Source organism: Doryrhamphus excisus, linkage group LG7 (assembly GCF_037039965.1).
Source record: "Doryrhamphus excisus strain RoL-2023G ecotype Guam linkage group LG7, RoL_Dexc_Guam_v1.1, whole genome shotgun sequence".
NCBI lineage: Eukaryota > Metazoa > Chordata > Actinopteri > Syngnathiformes > Syngnathidae > Doryrhamphus > Doryrhamphus excisus.
The window spans coordinates 17,148,884-17,167,474 of NC_136363.1; the positions used below are offsets into that span (position 1 = coordinate 17,148,884).

The 18,591-nt window shown below is 39.4% G+C and overlaps 1 protein-coding gene across 1 annotated transcript in view; it reads left to right on the forward strand.

Annotated features, from left to right (window-relative positions):
- The window catches only part of LOC144899556 (uncharacterized), a 28,344-nt gene extending 12,135 nt beyond the window's left edge, over positions 1-16,209 (forward strand). Inside the window, exons 3-7 of the mRNA XM_078792270.1 lie at positions 2,272-2,420; positions 2,573-2,687; positions 4,118-4,379; positions 12,804-12,895; positions 16,075-16,209. Of these exons, the coding sequence (XP_078648396.1) occupies positions 2,272-2,420; positions 2,573-2,687; positions 4,118-4,379; positions 12,804-12,895; positions 16,075-16,209 (753 nt within the window). The remainder of the gene's footprint in view (positions 1-2,271; positions 2,421-2,572; positions 2,688-4,117; positions 4,380-12,803; positions 12,896-16,074) is intronic.
- The last annotated feature ends 2,382 nt before the right edge of the window (positions 16,210-18,591 follow it).

Genomic DNA, 18,591 nt, shown 5'->3' on the forward strand with positions numbered 1-18,591 from the left:
GTTCATTTTATCAACAGCATTTTAAATGCGGATCGGCATATGCACTACTTGAGGTACCTGGTAATAACACCAGAAAATAATTGCTTATTTTGGATTGGCCTTTTATTGTAGACACATTTGAGTCCTGACCTGAATCCTATTAAGATGCTGTGCCGTGACCTTATAAAGGCGCTTGGCCAGAAGGTGTGTGTCCCATTACATCTGGCGTAAAAGAACAGCAAACCAGTAAAATACGGTGGTGGTAGTGTGATGGTCCGGGGCTGTTTTGCTGCTTCAGGAACTGGAAACTTACTATGATAAATGGAACCATGACTTCTGCTGTTTACCAAAACATTCTGAAGGAGAATGTCCTGCCATCTGTTCGTCAAACTGAAACCAATTTAGGTTCCTCAGCAGGACGATGATCCAAAACTCAACAAGTCCACTTCTGAATGGCGGAAGAAAAACAAAATGGCATAGTCAAAGTCCTGACCTGAATCCTATTGAGATGCTGTGCCATGACCTTAAAAAGGCGCTTGGCCAGAAGGTGTGTGTCCCATTACAAGCCAACAGTAAAATATGGTGGTGGTAGTGTGATGGTCCGGGGCTGTTTTGCTGCTTCAGGAACTGGAAGGCTTGCTGTGATAAATGGAACCATGATTTCTGCTGTCTATCAAAACATTCTGAAGGAGAGTGTCCTGCCACCTGTTCCTCAAACTGAAATCAACTTGGGTTCCTCAGCAGGACGATGATCCAAAACACACCAGCAAGTCCACCTCTGAATGGCTGAAGAAAAACAAAATTGCCTAGTCAAAGTCCTGACCTGAATCCTATTGAGATGCTGTGCCATGACCTTAAAAAGGCGCTTGGCCAGAAGGTTTGTGTCCCATTACAAACAAACAGTAAAATATGGTGGTGGTAGTGTAATGGTACGGGGCTGTTTTGCTGCTTCAGGAACTGGAAACTTACTGTGATAAATGGAACCATGACTTCTGCTGTCTACCAAAACATCCTGAAGGAGAATGCCCTGCCATCTGTTCGTCAAACTGAAACCAACTTAGGTTCTTCAGCAGGACAATGATCCAAAACACACCTCTGAATGGCTGAAGAAAAACAAAATGGCCTAGTCAAAGTCCTGTGGCATGACCTTTTAAAAAGGCTTCATGTTGGAAAAGCCTCCAATGTGGCTGAATGACAACAATTCTGCAAAGATGAGTGGGCCAAAATTCCTCCACAACGCTTTAAGAGACTCATTGCAAGTTATCACAAATGCTTGATTGCAGTTGTTACTGCTAAGAGTGGCCCAACCGGTTATTAGGTTTAGGGTGCAAACACTTTTTCTCCTTTTTTATTTAAACACAACATTTGTTGATGATATGAAACATTTAAGTGCAAAACATGCAAAAATATAATAAATCAGGAAGTGGGGAAAAACACTGTTTCACACTACTGTATGTTTAGTACATTGGATTCTCGGAAGAAACACAGCATGTATGTCAAAATGTGTACTCAAAAGACAGTCTACATGCATTATTTAAACGCCGTCTTCATGCAAAATGCATTTCTTACATTAAATGAATAATATGAAATGCTATTTTAAGTCATAAACTAGTGTCCTACATTAGATACTGATGCTTTTTTTTTCTATATATTCATCCGAAAAGCAAATCAAATCTCTGTGCTTTCTATTCCTACTAATAGACAGAATAAGTATTTCCACCTGGTGATGGATGAAGTGGCCCACACCTCACTGTCAGTTCATTTTTTACACAATTCTCCGGGTAAATAAGAATGCATGTGTTTGGCATGGAGCACGATAACCACTAACACTATTTGCCTCATGCAAGATCGCCTTAATAATACCATCAGTCTGATTGATGGTCTCCTCCATGCGTTGCGAATTCAGTAACTGTCAGCTTGTCCTGTTCCCTCCACTTTGCTTGGATGCTTTATCACTCTCGCATCTCACTTCTGTGTGGACGGGTGGGAATGACAGTTAAGGAGGTTCGCACCAAAAAAGAAAAAAGAAAAAAAAACATGGAAATGAGATAAAGAGGATTCAAGTCTAGGATGTAGATTAAATTGACCCCCGAGGGCTCCTTTTCCTGTTGTTACCTTCTGTCTGTCATTGGCTTTGTGGTTGAGAACACGTCTGTGCATGTTTACTTCATTAGTGCTGCATTAATAAATGTACTGTGTCCATACTGTATGTGTGCTTACGTTGCGGGATGCACCTGCAGGCATCATCTGCATAAAATTAGGAGTTAGGTTGCACCCATTTTGTGTCTGCAGATCATGCCTCCAACCTGCGAGCTTCTCCCCTCCATGGTCCTCGTCTTCCAACTGATTGCAGCTGTGCAGCAGAGCAGCTACATGAAGTCGGTTCTGGCTTGGGGAGCATTTCCGGTTTGTGGACCAAGACTTGGCCTGGTCCAAGGCAGGTATGCTATATACTGTAAAACAGACTATGAATATGCATTCTTAGGTTTCATGTATTAAAATATTCATAAAGAAGAGCACCTGCAACTGTTCTGTGTGCATAAATCAACTACATGAATTGGCAAAACACATTTGTATACTTTACTCAAACCAGCTACAAAACTCCACTGCTGAGAGGGGAGCCCAACAGCCAAGTGAACCAGTTTAGGAAAATTGAAGCCCTCATGTCCTCTGATCTCGATCACTGGCTGTGCAACATGTACTTTCAGGTAGGCTATTTTTCCTTGATGGTGGAATTCCAAAATTTCAAGTGCTTTTAGCTCAGCTTTTTTGTGTATCTGCAGCTTTAATGCAAATGAGTTGTGTTTGTTTACAAAGGTCTAATGTACACTTTATCTACCTTAATCTATGAACAAAATAGATGCTATAATTCATTGATTTTCTACCGCTTATCCTCACGAGGGTCGCGGGGGTGCTGGAGCCTATTTTTTCATTTTTTTCATTTTTTTCATTTTTTTCATTTTTTTCATTTTTTTCATTTTTTTCATTTTTAAAATGAAAAATGATGAATTCCAGACAAATTTTTTAAACAATACTAGCCCTCATTCATTCATTTTCTACCGCGTATCCTCACGAGGGTCACAGGGATGCTGGAGACTATCCCAGCTATTTTTTCATTTTTTTCATTTTTTCATTTTTTTCCATTTTTCATCTGAAAAATGACAATTCCAGACTGATTTTTAAACAATACTAGCCCTCATTCATTCATTTTCTGCTGCTTAGCCTCACAAGGGTCGCGGGGGTGCTGGAGCCTATCCCAGCTGTTTTTTCATTTTTTTCTTTTTTTCATTTTTTTCATTTTTCAACTGAAAAAAGACAAATTCCAGACAAATTTTTCAAACAGTGCTAGCCCTCATTCATTCATTTTCTACCGCTTATCCTCACAAGGGTCAGCGCGGGGTGCTGGAGCCTATCCTAGCTGTTTTCGGACGAGAGGCGCGGTACACCCTGGACTGGTGGCCAGCCAATCACAGGGCACATATAGACAAACAACCATTCACACTCACATTCATACCTATGGATAATTTGGAGTCGCCAATTAACCTAGCATGTTTTTGGAATGTGGGAGGAAACCGGAGTACCCGGAGAAAACCCAGATGGCCGAGGATGGAATTGAACTCTGATCTCCTATCTGTGAGGCCTGCATGCAGCCTATAAATCAATGTATAGCCATTTAAGCTAAAGTGCTAATATCGGTACTAGTACAGAACTATCTAGTACAGAACTATCTATCTGTTCATCCATCTAAATGGTGTGTACAGAAACATCATGCTAAATGATCCAACTTAAATCATCAGCAGCAGCTGACTGAGGGGCAGTTGGCAGCCATGTTTTATTTAAAGATGTGTAGTGAAGCCTGCTTTTTTACTGAGTGGTCTTATAGGAGGCGATGATAAAACACTTCACTGTACTGACTAATAATCATGTGCATTTTATACTCGTGGTAAGCCTGATCTTTATTGAATTAAAGTGTCATTATTTCATGCTGTGACATGCTCATTGATCACACATACCTGTAGTGTAATTACACACACATGCTGCTCTCCCGCAGATAATAGCTATAAAAGTCGTGCACCTGCAGAAAACAATAAACTGAGTATTTGAACTCAAAATATTTTCCCTTTTTTTCATATTCAAGATAAAGGCACACCCACCAGGAGCATCCAGGGTACCAGAGTGCCCCAACCCCCTGCAGTCGCCACCTTTAAATACGTCTGTCATGCTCCAACCTGTGGTCAGGCACAGCCAACCCCAATCCAAACCTGATCCACAATCCCAGTTGAACCCGCTCCATGGCGGCGCCAGAAGCAGAGCAGGAGAACCCGCCTTGATTCACTCTCCCCAGGGCTCTCCCTTTCACCTGTCAGCTGATTCCACTTGTTCTTCATCATCTCTGCCAGGTAGGGGTTCAAATGTTCAGTCCCACCCCCCACAGACTATGTCACAGTGGGTAGAAAATGTCACCCTAATGTCACTTGAAGTGGGATTCAGTATGTTTCTTTCCCGGTGCTGGAGGGCAGGGATGGGTTAAGACAGTGGGCACCTCAATATAACACCTCAAAGTGTCTAAGGATCTCTTTGGTAAAAAACAGGGAAATAGAGCACATTCATGGCCATAAGTCATTGACCATTTGATTGATAATGAGTAAAAAAAATGAGGATATCCGTATTTCATGCACACAAGCACGCCCTCCAAATCATCAACCTACCACTGATCAGATATCATCAGATTTTCATGGAAAGGTCTGTGATCGCCATATGCAGATCGATACCAACTGATCCTTACGAAGCTATAGCACCATGGTGTGTTCCGGAAACTGTTTTTATGCAGACTGAGAAGGTAGTAAGTACTCCAGAACTTGGAACTTGGATTACTTGCACCAACCTCAATTTCTGCAGAATAGTTTTAAATTGTTGACCCATTTTGTGGTCCCTGGAACAGGACTTTTTGTATCGTTAAGTTTTGGGCATGCTTTTCTGGAAGAATCGGTTGTAAAACGTTTGACTTTTTGTGTAACTGACGGTGATGGGTAAGTTTTTCCAGATCATATTGCCAATCACTGCATGGTGATTGTGTGGTTAGAGCGCAGACCTCACAGCTAGGAGACCCGGGTTCAATTCCACCCTCTGTATGTTCTCCATGTTTTCTCCGGGTACTTCGGTTTCCTAGGTGTTCCTATTTTAGCAGCACAATGCATATTCTTTTAGCATGTTCCTAAAACATGCTAGGTTAATTGGTGACTCCAAATTGTCCATAGGTATGAAAGTGAGTGTGAATGGTTGTTTGTCTATATGTGCCCTGTGATTAGCTGGCCACCAGTCCAGGGTGTACCCCACCTCTCGCCCGAAGACAGCTGGTATAGGCTCCAGCACCCCCTGCGACCCTCATTAGGAAAAGTGGTTAAAAATGAATGAATGTTTCTTCTTTAGTCGGGAACTGATATTTTCCCCAAACTTCCATATGTTCTACTACTGATCACTAAAGAACGGAAAAAAGGTAGAAACAAACTTTTTGTTTGTGATGAAAGAAGGGGGGCTGCACGGCAGACGAGTGGTTAGCACGTAGGACGAGTGGTTAGCACGCAGGTCTCACAGCTAGGAGACCCAAGTTCAATTCCACTCTCGCCATCACTGTGTGGAGTTTGCATGTTCTCCCCGTGCATGCGTGGGTTTTCTCAGGTACCCCAGTTTCCTCCCACATTCCAAAAACATGCTAGGTTAATTAGCGACTCCAAATTGTCCATAGGTATGAATGTGAGTGTGAATGGTTGTTTGTCTATATGTGCCCTGTGATTGGCTGGTGACCAGTCCAGGGTGTACCCCAATTAGTTTGGAATTCGTCATTTTTCAAATGAAAAAAAAAGAAAAAAAAAAAAAAAAGAAAAATAGCTGTGATAGGCTCCAGCCCCCCCGCGACCCTTGTGAGGATAAGCGGTAGAAAATGAATGAATGAGGGCTAGTATTGTTTCAAAAATTAGTCTGGAATTGCCATTTTTCAGGTGAAAAATGAAAAAAAGGGAAAAAAAGCTGCCCGAAGACAGCTGGGGTAGGCTCCAGCACCCCCGCAACCCTCGTGAGGATAAGCGGTAGAAAATGAATGAAGGAGGGCTTATATTGTTTAAAAAATTAGTTTGGAATTCGCCATTTTTCAGATGAAAAATGAAAAAAAGGAAAAAAAGAAAAAATAGCTGGGATAGGCTCCAGCACCCCCGCGACCCTCGTGAGGATAAGCGGTAAAATGAATAGAATGAATATCGCCAATCTAAGGGGTGTAACCAGGAATTTGGGGTTCTAGGAAAAACTAATAATCATGTTGGGCCTTGTTCCGTTTTTTTAAGAATTACCTATGATCCCTTGGAATAGGAATTTTAGCATTCCATCCGTCCATCATCTTCCGTTTGCCAGGCAGGCAATCATTCATACCACCCCCACCAGCTCCAACGGGGGGCCTTCCTTGGCCAGCTGTGAGACATGGTCACTCCAGCATGTCCGAGGACCGACCCGAATGCGTCCTCCAGGTTGGAATCGACCTGGAGGCATTTGACGAAGATGGGGATTTGTCCATTGTTTTTCCTGACATTATCTGTTAGCTCTTACCCAACTTTTAGTCTTAGTCTTAACCTTAGTCGTCAACTTCTCACCCAACAGCTTCAAACAGTCATTTGGTATCGATCCCCTTGTTGTTAATCCATTCGGCGCCTCATCTTTATTTAACAGTCCTCAAAAGTTTCTGCTTTAAACATCACACGGGCTTTTTAATTACAAATGAGTTGTGACAGGTCTGCTGGGTAGCACCCTGGCCCATTTTAAACGTGATGCCGACTGACAGCTCGGCAGTGTTCTCCCAGCGCTGAAACATGTGGAAGAAATTGGTCTTTTACATTTCACAGCTTGTCGCTTCCTCCGCCGACTGACCTGTGACCCCCCACAGAGAGCCCTAACGCCCACAAGGGAAGTGTCCCCAACGAACCGAGTGGCTTTCGAGGGAGAGTGAGAAGAGTAGGGTTAGATTTATGTTCTGCCAACACAGGTCTAAAGGTACACGGTCTCCTCGAAAGCACATGGCTTCAGACAAACTCGGATATATGTCAGCACACACATCCACACTCTAGGTGAGAAGGTTGCTTTGGAAGTGAACCCGATCCGTAAGTGAAATAACGGATCAAAAGGTGTCCCAGCAAGCCCCTCATATCCGCCGCTGCCTAAGCCAAAGTGACGTTTTTTGCCTCTTTTGCATGCAGATCCGTTCATGTTGCATTATGTCTGGAGCACATTCTGCTGTTTTATATGGAGGGATTACATCAACATTGAAGGAAAACCATTGGGCGGACAGCTTTAACCGATCTCAAAAATGCAAATCCAACTCAATGGGGAAAAAGAGGAAGGAATTATTCCCTCCCTTCTGCAAGTATTCAGGTTTTGAGACGTTTTCCTTCCCATTTCATCGCTTCTAATACGTTCTGCGTGGCGCCGGATGTTCTTCATCAGTCATTTGTCTCCGAATTGGGACAAGTACATGGAGACCTCTTGGCATGCCATGTAATATAAAGCCGAGCATGACAGTCGGGCTGGAAGTTTGGGTTCCTGAGGCTAAAATTTAATTAATCCCCCTCGAAAAAGAAAAAAAAAAAAGTGTGAGGTGTCTGTTTCGGAACAAAACCTGACATCCCAATCTAAGAGAATAACTGACATGTTTCAACCCCTAAAAAAATGTTATTGTGTAATGATATAGCTTATTTTTGGATGAAATGTCTCATTTGACTCATCCAAGCACGATGGAGAGTATTTGGCTTTTTAACTTGGAGATTAGCTGGAGGCGTTCTGGGTTAAGTGACCTTTCCCATTAAATGAATGATCCAGTTACATCGGGGTTTGTTTGAACCTACATGACTAATTAGATTAGCGTCTTGTTTCGTGATCGCCATTAGTGGATCACCATAAGCATGCAGATGATTCCGCAGCTCCTTCATTTTTGCTGCCTCCATTAAGACATCCGTCGCCCTTGAGCGGATATGTGGATTTCAAGGTTTTCTTATTGAATGTCTGCTTCGGAGCGTCACCCCTTCAGTTTCAGGATGTGGTCTCCTCGGGGGCCCCCGGTCCCTGTCATCATAGTTTGAAACCGCAACATCCTCCTGATGGATTCAATATTGGACTTCACAAGACATGCATAGTAAAAGGATTGGCTGAAATGCGAGGTGTTTTCGAGGGACAATAGTAGAAAAATCTTTACAGTAGTCAGTGTACAGTTTGTATACATTTGTAATGGTAATGGTTTTATTTCATTTGAACATGCATCAGATTACAATTGAATGCATCACATAATCAGTTCACAGTTCCACATGTCCAAAAGGAGTAGGAAGAAGCAAAGCTTATTAAATCCTACCCCTCCATCTGGTACTTTTACAATCAGTAACTGTTACATTTGTTCACTTCCTGCTTTCCTAATATAGTTGAAGTTTTTATTTATTTTTATGTATTTAATTTTTATTTTTTTATTAAAAAGTTATTTTTTTATTAATTTAATTTTTAATTTATTTTTTTAAGTTTTTGTCATGTACCGAAGTACGAGGTGATATGACCATCCAATGACATAATGGGTACCATAGTAAGTGTCAATATAGTGATATGTATAGCACATCATGACTGGTTCAAGACTCTTCATCCTTGTATTTAGCAAACATTACATAACATATTACTAATATGAACCTTTTTTGATCATTTTGTATTTTTTATATTTTTTTTTTACTTTCCTTGTGTTTTGATACTTTACTTTACTTTATTAATTATCGTAATATTATAACTTTTTCTCAATTAATCTGACAAAAATTTCAACAAAATTACCCATTTTAGTCAATTTTTCATAAGACATCCCCTTCAGTTACAGCCATTTTTCACCCTAAGGCACATGGAATGTTTTAAACATAATTTTTAAAATAGACTTAAAATTGCTCTGAGATGAAATCCATTAGTGGAGAGTTGCATCATCATTACTTTTAGCCTTTTGCGCAAAAAAAATCATAAAAGATGTACTCTATATACTATATATACATTGTTGGGGTCAAATGTTACGTAAATGGCCCCCATGTCACACTTTGGACACTGCTGGTATAAATAGCTGGTGTGTACACCTCACAGTGAACATGTCCAAAATGTGACTATTTAGTGTGAGCATCCTTTAGCATTGCCTTAATCATTTGTTATCAATTGTTATTGATTTATGATGATTTCATTGGTAGAGCGAGTGGAGACACCTAGCTTGCCAGGGCACTCGTGCAGCCCCAAAGCATGATGCTACCACCACTATGCTTGACTGTCTGTACTTAGTACTCACAGGAGAAGACATAATTTAAAAAAAATTGCTGACATATTTGGGGCGTACTCACTTTTGTGCTACTCGATGTTCATTTTTGTGGATGAAAGTAAATGTCCTATATTTTTTAAATTTTGTTTTTTCACCATACAATTGTTCAGTTAGTCATTTTGCCCATGCTGAGATGATGAGTACTTACATGAGAAGAAATAATTTAAAAAATGGCTGAAATGTGAGGGGTGTACTCACTTTTGTGCTACTCGATGTTCATTTTTGTGGATGGAAGTAAATGTCCTATATTTTTCAAATGTTGTTTTTTCACCATATGATTGTTCATTTAGTCATTTTACCCATCTCACTCACACGAGAAGGCATGAATTAAAAAAATGGCTGACATGTGAGGGGCGTACTCACTTTTGTGCTACTCGATGTTCATTTTTGTGGATGAAAGTAAATGTCCTATATTTTTTAAATTTAGTTTTTTCACTATATGCTTGTTCATTTAGCCATTTTACCCATGCTGAGACGATGAAACATTTTTAAAAAAGTCCCGAAAGCATCACAAAAACAACCCGGCACACATACTCAAGGGTGAGCAGCTGACCTGTGATCCCTGTGCAACTTTGGAGCAGTCATCAGGCAATTAGGGGCCCAGGTGAGCAGCAACTGCCATCTCAGCGGTCAGCGCTTACACACTGATGGGGTCTCGACAGTGTTACGGCCCTCGGGCGTTTTCTGTCTCCTTGGCCTGTTTGGCGAGTGAGGTGTGTAGAAAGGCAGCACTCCTCCCACTGTGGGAAATGCAGAGAATAAAATGTTACTAATGATGGTGCGTCATTACAACGCAGGATGAGCGTGTTTGCGTTCTTCATACGTGCACGGGGGGATTGTTTCTGGCCTTGAGTACTTGAAGAGGCCTGAGTCGTGGCGGCTCCGGCGCGCCGAGTTCACGGACGTAGCCCTCGAGGTGTGCACGTTGAGGCTTCATGAAATGACGAGCAAAAGCATCTGAATTCACAGTGGGCCAAACGGTTGCTGTTTGTTTTTGCTTTTGTCCTTGAATGCATGATGAGACATTTGGCTGGTCTGCTTGTGTGCATTCATTCATTGCAGATTTGCCGCTAACCCAGTTTAGACAGTTCTATGGCTACATACTGTACCTGGTGTACTGCAGAACTCTTTAGTTTTGTTGCTCAATTACTAATAGTGTGTTCTCTCGCTGATTAGATTACTATTTTCATATAGCAGATGGTGTTGCATCTTTTTCCAGCAAGAATGCAAGGGCCACTTTGATATTAATAATGTATTTATGCTAAGAAGTTGTATACGTATATGGCATATTTCAAGATATATTTTGTGATATTTTTTACTTTTTTTTATTTCTTACTTAATTATATTTTTATGAATTTTAATATAACAGTAGGACCTTCTTTTAATATTTTATATTATTATATTTTAATATTATAAGTTTAATTTCAGTTTTATTTATTTAAATTTTCAAAAAATTTCATTTTTATTTTTTATAGTTTCTCATAATATTACAACTTTAAAAATAAGTTTCTTCAAAAGTCTTCAAAACAATATTTCACCTCATAATATAATATATATAAATATACAGTATATTATTCCTTTTTTAATTTTGAGTTTATTCTTGTATCATTATATGATTTTCCGCAACATAATTTTCCAAAAATACGCCACTATTTATTTTTTTTTTGATTGTCACAATATTACCACTTCACGATTTGTCTTTCGGATTTTTCCTCATAAAATCTTTTTCTCTTTACATTGCAAATTTTTTATCTTAACATTTTGACTTTATTATTCTTCTTTATATTCTTCTATTTATGCTGTCGATATAGTTTGTATTCAGTTTTGAAAAACATAAAGAAATAACTTAAAGTAGCAGAAAAAGGGTAAATAACAATAAAAACTGACAAACATTATATAATAATGACTAGATAAATACAGAATATACTATTGCTAAAAACATAGATAGATAATACCTTATTAAATACTACAATAATACATTTGATTTAACGATTCAGAATTCAAAACCTTGCAAATTTGTGGATTTTTGGCCAGCAAAAAAAAAATTATGAATTCATGAAAATACTCTGAAAAGTCCATAATAGTTTGTAAATATGTGATAATAACGCAGAAATATAAAAATAATAAATACAGATTCTTCCATAGTCAACTTCTGGCTTCAAAACGTCCGGACACAAGTTAATATGTACAACTCATTAGTATGAATTGAATAGTTAAAGTCAGTTATTGCAAATGTTGATCCAAAATCGTAACAGAGATCCAGCAGGAACAGGAATTAAAATTTTTCACAATCTTCTAAATGAATCTTGAATCTTGAATGAATCTGAAGCTTTTTATTAAATATAATAAGCCCTCTGGTGGGGACTGTATCTTCTCAAAGCCCCCCCCCAAAACATTGCTCCATGTATCTCTTAACACCCTAAATATAAAAATATATCATTTGTGTCTGGTTTTACCAAAAATGTGCCTAAAATCTGATGCAAAATGTAGATCACAGTTATGTAATGATAATGAAAGCGTGGAAAGACATGGAACCTTGTTACCGTGCAACTGAATGCAATCCAAATGGTTTGCAGCACTGCACTCGTAATTAACGCGAGCTGTGTGTTAGGATGAAATCAGATTTCAGACCCCCTCAAAAATTGATCTTAGCACTCTCGTCCTGCCGTTTAAAAACTATTTTGCTGTCAGAGAATTCTGATGGGTTGCCTATTTTTAGGTTTTTACGACTGATGGGGGGGAGGTGGGGGTGTTTCATATGTATTATATAGATATGACCGCTTCCACTGGGGCACCGAGTTTCACATAGTGAGATTTTTGCATGTATAAAAGCTAAGGTTTACTTAATTACAACCTTCAGGCAATGCAGGAACCCCGTTTTAAAATTCTGTGAATGTTAATATGCTAAATAATGCAGATCTCTGACTCTTCAAGCATGAGACACACATCTGGCGGCTTACCATTTAAATTACAGGAAAAAGGGATGGAGAGGGGGGAAAAAAAGAACACTTCAAAAAGTAATTTTCCAAAGAAGAGACAAATGGGAAACATGTATTATTTCATTTATTTTTTATACGTTTTTATTGCATACATTAGAGTCTGCTAGATGACTGTGCACTTAAAATGTGTGCTATGCTATAATATATTATTTCAATGGTTAGTGTCATTTTGTTGAAAATGGATGCCAAAATTTTGCCTTTTTCCGGTCCAACTGTGTTGATGATGATGCAAGAGATAAATTAACATTTATCAGGTTATTCTTCTTATTATTATTGTAATTATTATTATGCCTTTTCTGCGTTTTGCAGCTGCTATCAAAAAAAATATTCAATTCAAAAACTAACTCATGGCAAAACAGGAAGGTGGTGTCATTTTGAAACAATCACATGTTGTGAATTTTTCTCTTTCATTCATCATTTGTATTTATGCATTGTCAATACTATTTACTATCTCCTTTTAGGGAAGGATTCTTCTCCACGAGCCATTTGTGGCAACGCCGGAACAAAGGGTCATCCTCGCAGGGAGAAAGAGGAGCTTGGGCCTCACTGCAAGGTAACAAAATATCAACAATATTAACCATTAGTTGTAAGAGTTTTCTAAAAATATAGTTTAACAAGAGAACATCAAAAAACAATAACAGCAAAAATGAAAAATGTGCAGATTTTTTACTAAAAGAAAGTGAAAATATTCAGAGAAAAGAAGCTGGAATTTTACAACAGGAAGTTAGAATTTTATGAGAAAAAATAACATTATTTTAGGTGCATGAAGTTTAAATATTCACAATTTTTTTTAGTGAGAATATGAGAATCAAAAACTTTATGGCAAAAGTTATAATGTATGAGATAAAGTCAAAAATGGGGAAAGACTTGTAATATTAGTAGCGTAAAACTGAAATGTTACATAAAATTACTGTAATATTATTAGAAACAAAACAAAATAAAGGCAAAAAAATACTGCTGTGCTAATTTAGCATGCTAGCAAGCTAATTTAGTTAGTAATGCACCTTATCAGGCTAACACGTGATATTGATAAGTGTTTATACATGTTTGAAATTACAAAATGCTAGTATGCTAATATAGCATGTTAGCAATGCACCTGAACATGCTAACACGTGATTGTGGTGTTTGTGTCTGAATATAAAACATGTTAATATAGCATGTATAATATAGCATGTTAGCAATGCACCTTAGCATACTAACACGTGATAGTGGTGTTTGTGTCTGAATATAAAAATGTTAAAATGCTAATATAGCATGTTAGCAATGCACATTAGCAAGCTAACATGTGATAATGGTGTTTGTCTAATGTAAAAAAATTGAATATGCTAATATAGCATGTTAGCGATGCACACTATTATGCTAATACGTGATATTGGTAAGTGTTTATATGTGTCTGTATATACAAAATGCTAGTATGCTAATATAGCATGTTAACAATACACCTTACCATGCGAACCCATGATAGTGGTGTTTGTGTGTGAACATAGCATGCTAACGTGTGATATTGGTGTTTATCATATGTCTGAATATACAAAATGCTAGTATGCTAATATAGCATGTCAGTGATGCACCTTAGCATGCTAACATGTGATAGTGGTGTTTGTGTCTGAATATAAAATGTTAATGTGCTCATATAGCATGTTAGCAATGCACATTAGCATGGTAACACGTGATATTGGTAAGTGTTTATAAATGTGTCTGAATATACCAAATGCTAGTATGCTAATATAGCATGTTAACAATGCACCTTAGCATGCTAGAACATGATAGTGGTGTTTGTGTCTAATATAAACAAATTTTGATATTTTATTATGTTAGCGATACACATTAGCATACTAATACGTGATATTGGTAAGTGTTTATATATGTGTCTGAATTTAAAAAAATGCTCGTATGCGAATATAGCATGTTAGCAAAGCACCTTAGCGTGCTAACACGTGATAGCAGTGTTTATGTCTAAATAAAAAAAATGTTAATATGCTAATATAGCATGTTAGCAATTCACATTAGCATGCTAACAAGTGATATTGGTAAGTGTTTATCATGTGTCTGAATATACAAAATGCTAGTATGCTAATATAGCATGTTAGTAATGCATGTGATAGTAGTAAGTGTTTATATACATATGTGTCTGAATATTAAAAAAATGCTACTATGCTAGTATCATGCTCCAGCTTGTTTGTGTGTGAAACTCCTCCCTCCATCTTCTGCATGGTGTCGTGTCGACAAGGCATCGCACATTTTGACCAATCACGTGCGGCTTTATCAGAAACAAAAATGACGTCTCGTTCACTTCAAAGAGACGCCTCTAAGAGCCGCTTTGTTCACGAACAGCCCATCTCTACTTCCCACCTCCCCGGCTTATTATCTGAGATTTGTCAAAAAGCATTTCACACCGACAGGTATTTGGGAGCCTTCAAAGGCTGTTTTGACTTGCCTGACAAACTAAAAGCAGGTAAAATTCAGTAAAATCATCAAAGCCGCATAACCTGGCCTGCGCTTTGCTCTTCTAGTTTGCATGTTACCTGATGTACTTGGAGGGAAAAGCTGCTTCTTTGTTTTTGTTATCCGCTACCCGTGCAGGTCTTGAACCTCCCTCCGCTGATGTACAAGCGACCCCACTCATTCATCTGTGATGACCTGTTCTATAAATTGGTTTTAGTTTGCCGCATCCTCTACAGACTTTTCTCCTCCTGCTCTTTAAAACCTTGCTACGTCTGTCAAACGTTGTGGTGTGGAACCCAGTTGTCTAATGATTAAGTGGAGTGATCTCCAACTTGCCCCAGCCTGGAAGCACAAGGGATCAAATTTCAACCATTCAACCTGCAGTGCAGGCCTAATTAAAATGAATTTTCTCCAGGCGACCACTTTGCCCACAGGGCAGGAATCCAGCTATACACCAGATCTGCTTTTAAGGTATTGCATTAAATTTATTGCAGGGAGACGCCAGAGAACATTGTGCTTCATATACCCACTGCATTTCTTCTCTTTCTCTCTCTCGCTCGCTCGCTTTCTGCTTTCTTTCCCGTTCTCCTTTCCACCTTTTTTATTGTGATCATCACTCTGGAATCCGAGCTTTCTTTGGCAAAGATTGCCCTATGAAAACGAATGGAGCTTTTATTGGGCCCTGCTCGTTTACTACTTCCTGGGTTTGTCTCAGGAGAGACAGAGAAAGGAGGGAGACGGAGGAGAGGAGCAGGTTGAAAAGAAGGAACGAGAGAGCGTGGAGCTCATTAGCATACATCAGTATGAGTATTTCGCAACTTCAAGCAGAAAAAGGCACTAAGCCCACCCAAGGGCAACGCAGGCAGGGGCTGACAGGGCCGGGGAAAGCAAGCCGTTAACATGTTGGCGGCTTAACAAATAATATCTGCTCCCAAGTACCTTGGTGAAATATTTAAAGCCCCACTTCCTAACTCCATTTGACTGTGTTTATGATGATGACAGTAAACGACTTGTATGCGATATCATATATTTAACACCGCCGTCGCCGTCGCCGCTCGCACGTTTCCCCCCCCAAACAGACGCCGAGTGAATGATGGCGTGCCATATGCGATTTTGCCATCGTGCTCGTCTCGTGTCAATGCCGCTGCGTTTTGAGACGCTCGGAAAAGCGCCACCGCTGTCAACCGTCTCCGCGTGCATCCCCCAAGATAAATTCCGAGGTCTTGCTTCCTGCTTTGCTTACAAATGACGTCCGCGTGTGTTCTCCCCAATTCCTGTTCCTCACAGAAGAAGCCAATCAAGAAGACAAATAGCCGCGGTCCCAGCGTGAGCGGCAGCAGCAGAAGCAGCGGCGGCGGCAAACACACGATGCACAAACTCTCTGTGGAGGAGATGGAGGAGTACACCTTCTCCCTGCAGTAAGTCACATTGTCACTCATGATGAAATACACAGTATCTCATGAAACCACTACCTGATTATGATTCATATTAGCTAAATAGTCAATGAATTACAGTCAATAGTCAGAGTCACAGCTCCCCAACGTCAGCAGCACTCATGCAGCCCGGCCCTCAATTAGTCATCAGTACAATTTGAACGTTATTGAACAAACATCCCGATCATTACGGCATTTTATTAATAAATGCAACCCCTCACCTCTCATTCATTGAACCACAGCTCCCCAACGTCGGCAGCACTCATGCAGCCCCGACCCTCAATTAGTCATCAGTACAATTTGAACGTTATTGAACAACCATCCCGATCATAACGGCATTTTATTAATAAATGCAACCCCTCACCTCTCATTCATTGAACCACAGCTCTCCAACGTTGGCAGCACTCATGCAGCCCGGCCCTCAATTAGTCATCAGTACAATTTGAACGTTATTGAACAAACATCCCGATCATTACGGCATTTCATTAATAAATGCAACCCCTCACCTCTCATTCATTGATCCACAGCTCCCCAACGTTGGCAGCACTCATGCAGCCCGGCCCTCAATTAGTCATCAGTACAATTTGAACGTTATTGAACAAACATCCCGATCATTACGGCATTTTATTAATAAATGCAACCCCTCACCTCTCATTCATTGAACCACAGCTCCCCAATGTCGGCAGAACTCATGCAGCCCGGCCCTCAGTCATCAGTACAATTTGAACCTTATTGAACAAACATCCCGATCATAACGGCATTTTATTAATAAATGCAACCCCTCACCTCTCATTCATTGAACCACAGCTCCCCAACGTCGGCAGCACTCATGCAGCCCGGCCCAACTGCTTGACACTGCTTGACTGTTGGCAAGACAGCTGCTAATCATCTTTGTTGCCACGGCCTCAATATCAGTAGCTATTAATAAGATACACTAATTGGTTCCTACTTTGCGGAAATTCACTCATCACAGTGATAAGTGAATTTCCACAAAGTAGGATTCAGTATTAATAAAATGAATATGTCCATAGTTTGAGAAAACCTGGGTAGAACCTCCTAATATTGATTATTATTATATAGATATTGATATTAATATATGATTTTTTAAACATTATTAAGAGTAAATAAGTTTTTCTAAGGGATGATTGTGATTGTTGTGAGATATTGATCAAGTCTGGCATTTGTGACAAGTGTGGAATATCATCCAGGGTCTTTGAATGCATCATATTTGCATTTTAGTTAATTTATCCATTTTTATGTTTGATAATGCTTAATTTGCTTCAATATGCATATTTGTACATTAATAATAAGGCTGTATTCAAGCACAAACATTATGATTTATTAATTAATAGGGATGACTGTACTGCAAGCTGTACACTGACTACTCTGACTACTACTTCTCTTGGTCAGAGTGCACCAAGCAACCATAATCTTCCCACAAAAACTCCACGTTCAAGTCTTGCATTGCTACCAACAAGGTGTCCCAATACTTTAGTCCATATTGTGATCTTCTGGTGGAAATATTGCAATATTGGAAATCCTGCAAGCACAACTGGCAATTTTGGGGGTAAGCAAAAAAAAAAAAAAAAAAAAAAACGAAACAATGTCCTTTCATTCCTTAATGAAATTTCAACTGTTTTGTATGCAAATGAATATGGAGTCCATATTGCTCATGTGTTCAGCTTAAGTTTTTGGCTACAATCATTTATTTTTCCCGGACCCCATTTTGGCATCAGAATTAAGTGACTGAAGTTTTCCTTTTCATCATCGCTTTCGGCATTTGATTTTAATGAGAAAAAGGGGAATGCATGGAAAACAAACAAGGAGCGGGGCACCGCAGCATTTCAAACAGAGTTAAAAGCAACAAGGTGCAGAACTTGCCCGTGGTGCATCAAAAAGTGGCTGAAAGCGACATTTTCTTATTTGAAAGTACACACAGGTACGTATTTGTTGGATTTGAAAGCCGGCTAAATTAAGGGGGAGGGTATAACCAAACGCTACTGAAGAATATGTTTCTTCATTTGTGCGTGTTGGTGATTTATAGCTGCTGGTCACATATTAAACAAGATCAGAGACTACTCGCTGACATCTTGTGAACATACTGAGGGAATTCAAATGATTAGCAGCGTGTCCTGCCAACAAATGTCGACTATCTGGAGGGAAAGTGAACACAATTAAATATTATTCAGTTTCAGACGTTTCTTTCATTGCTTTCTATAGAAGCAAAGTAATGGAGGCATGGCTGCATCCAAGTGTTGCTATTGATTTCATCTTCACAGGAGAAGACATTACACCATCTTTTGAGCTAAAGGCTCTTTTTATGACCTCACCTAATCAGAACATTAGAGAGACACACAGTGCCGCTGTCGGC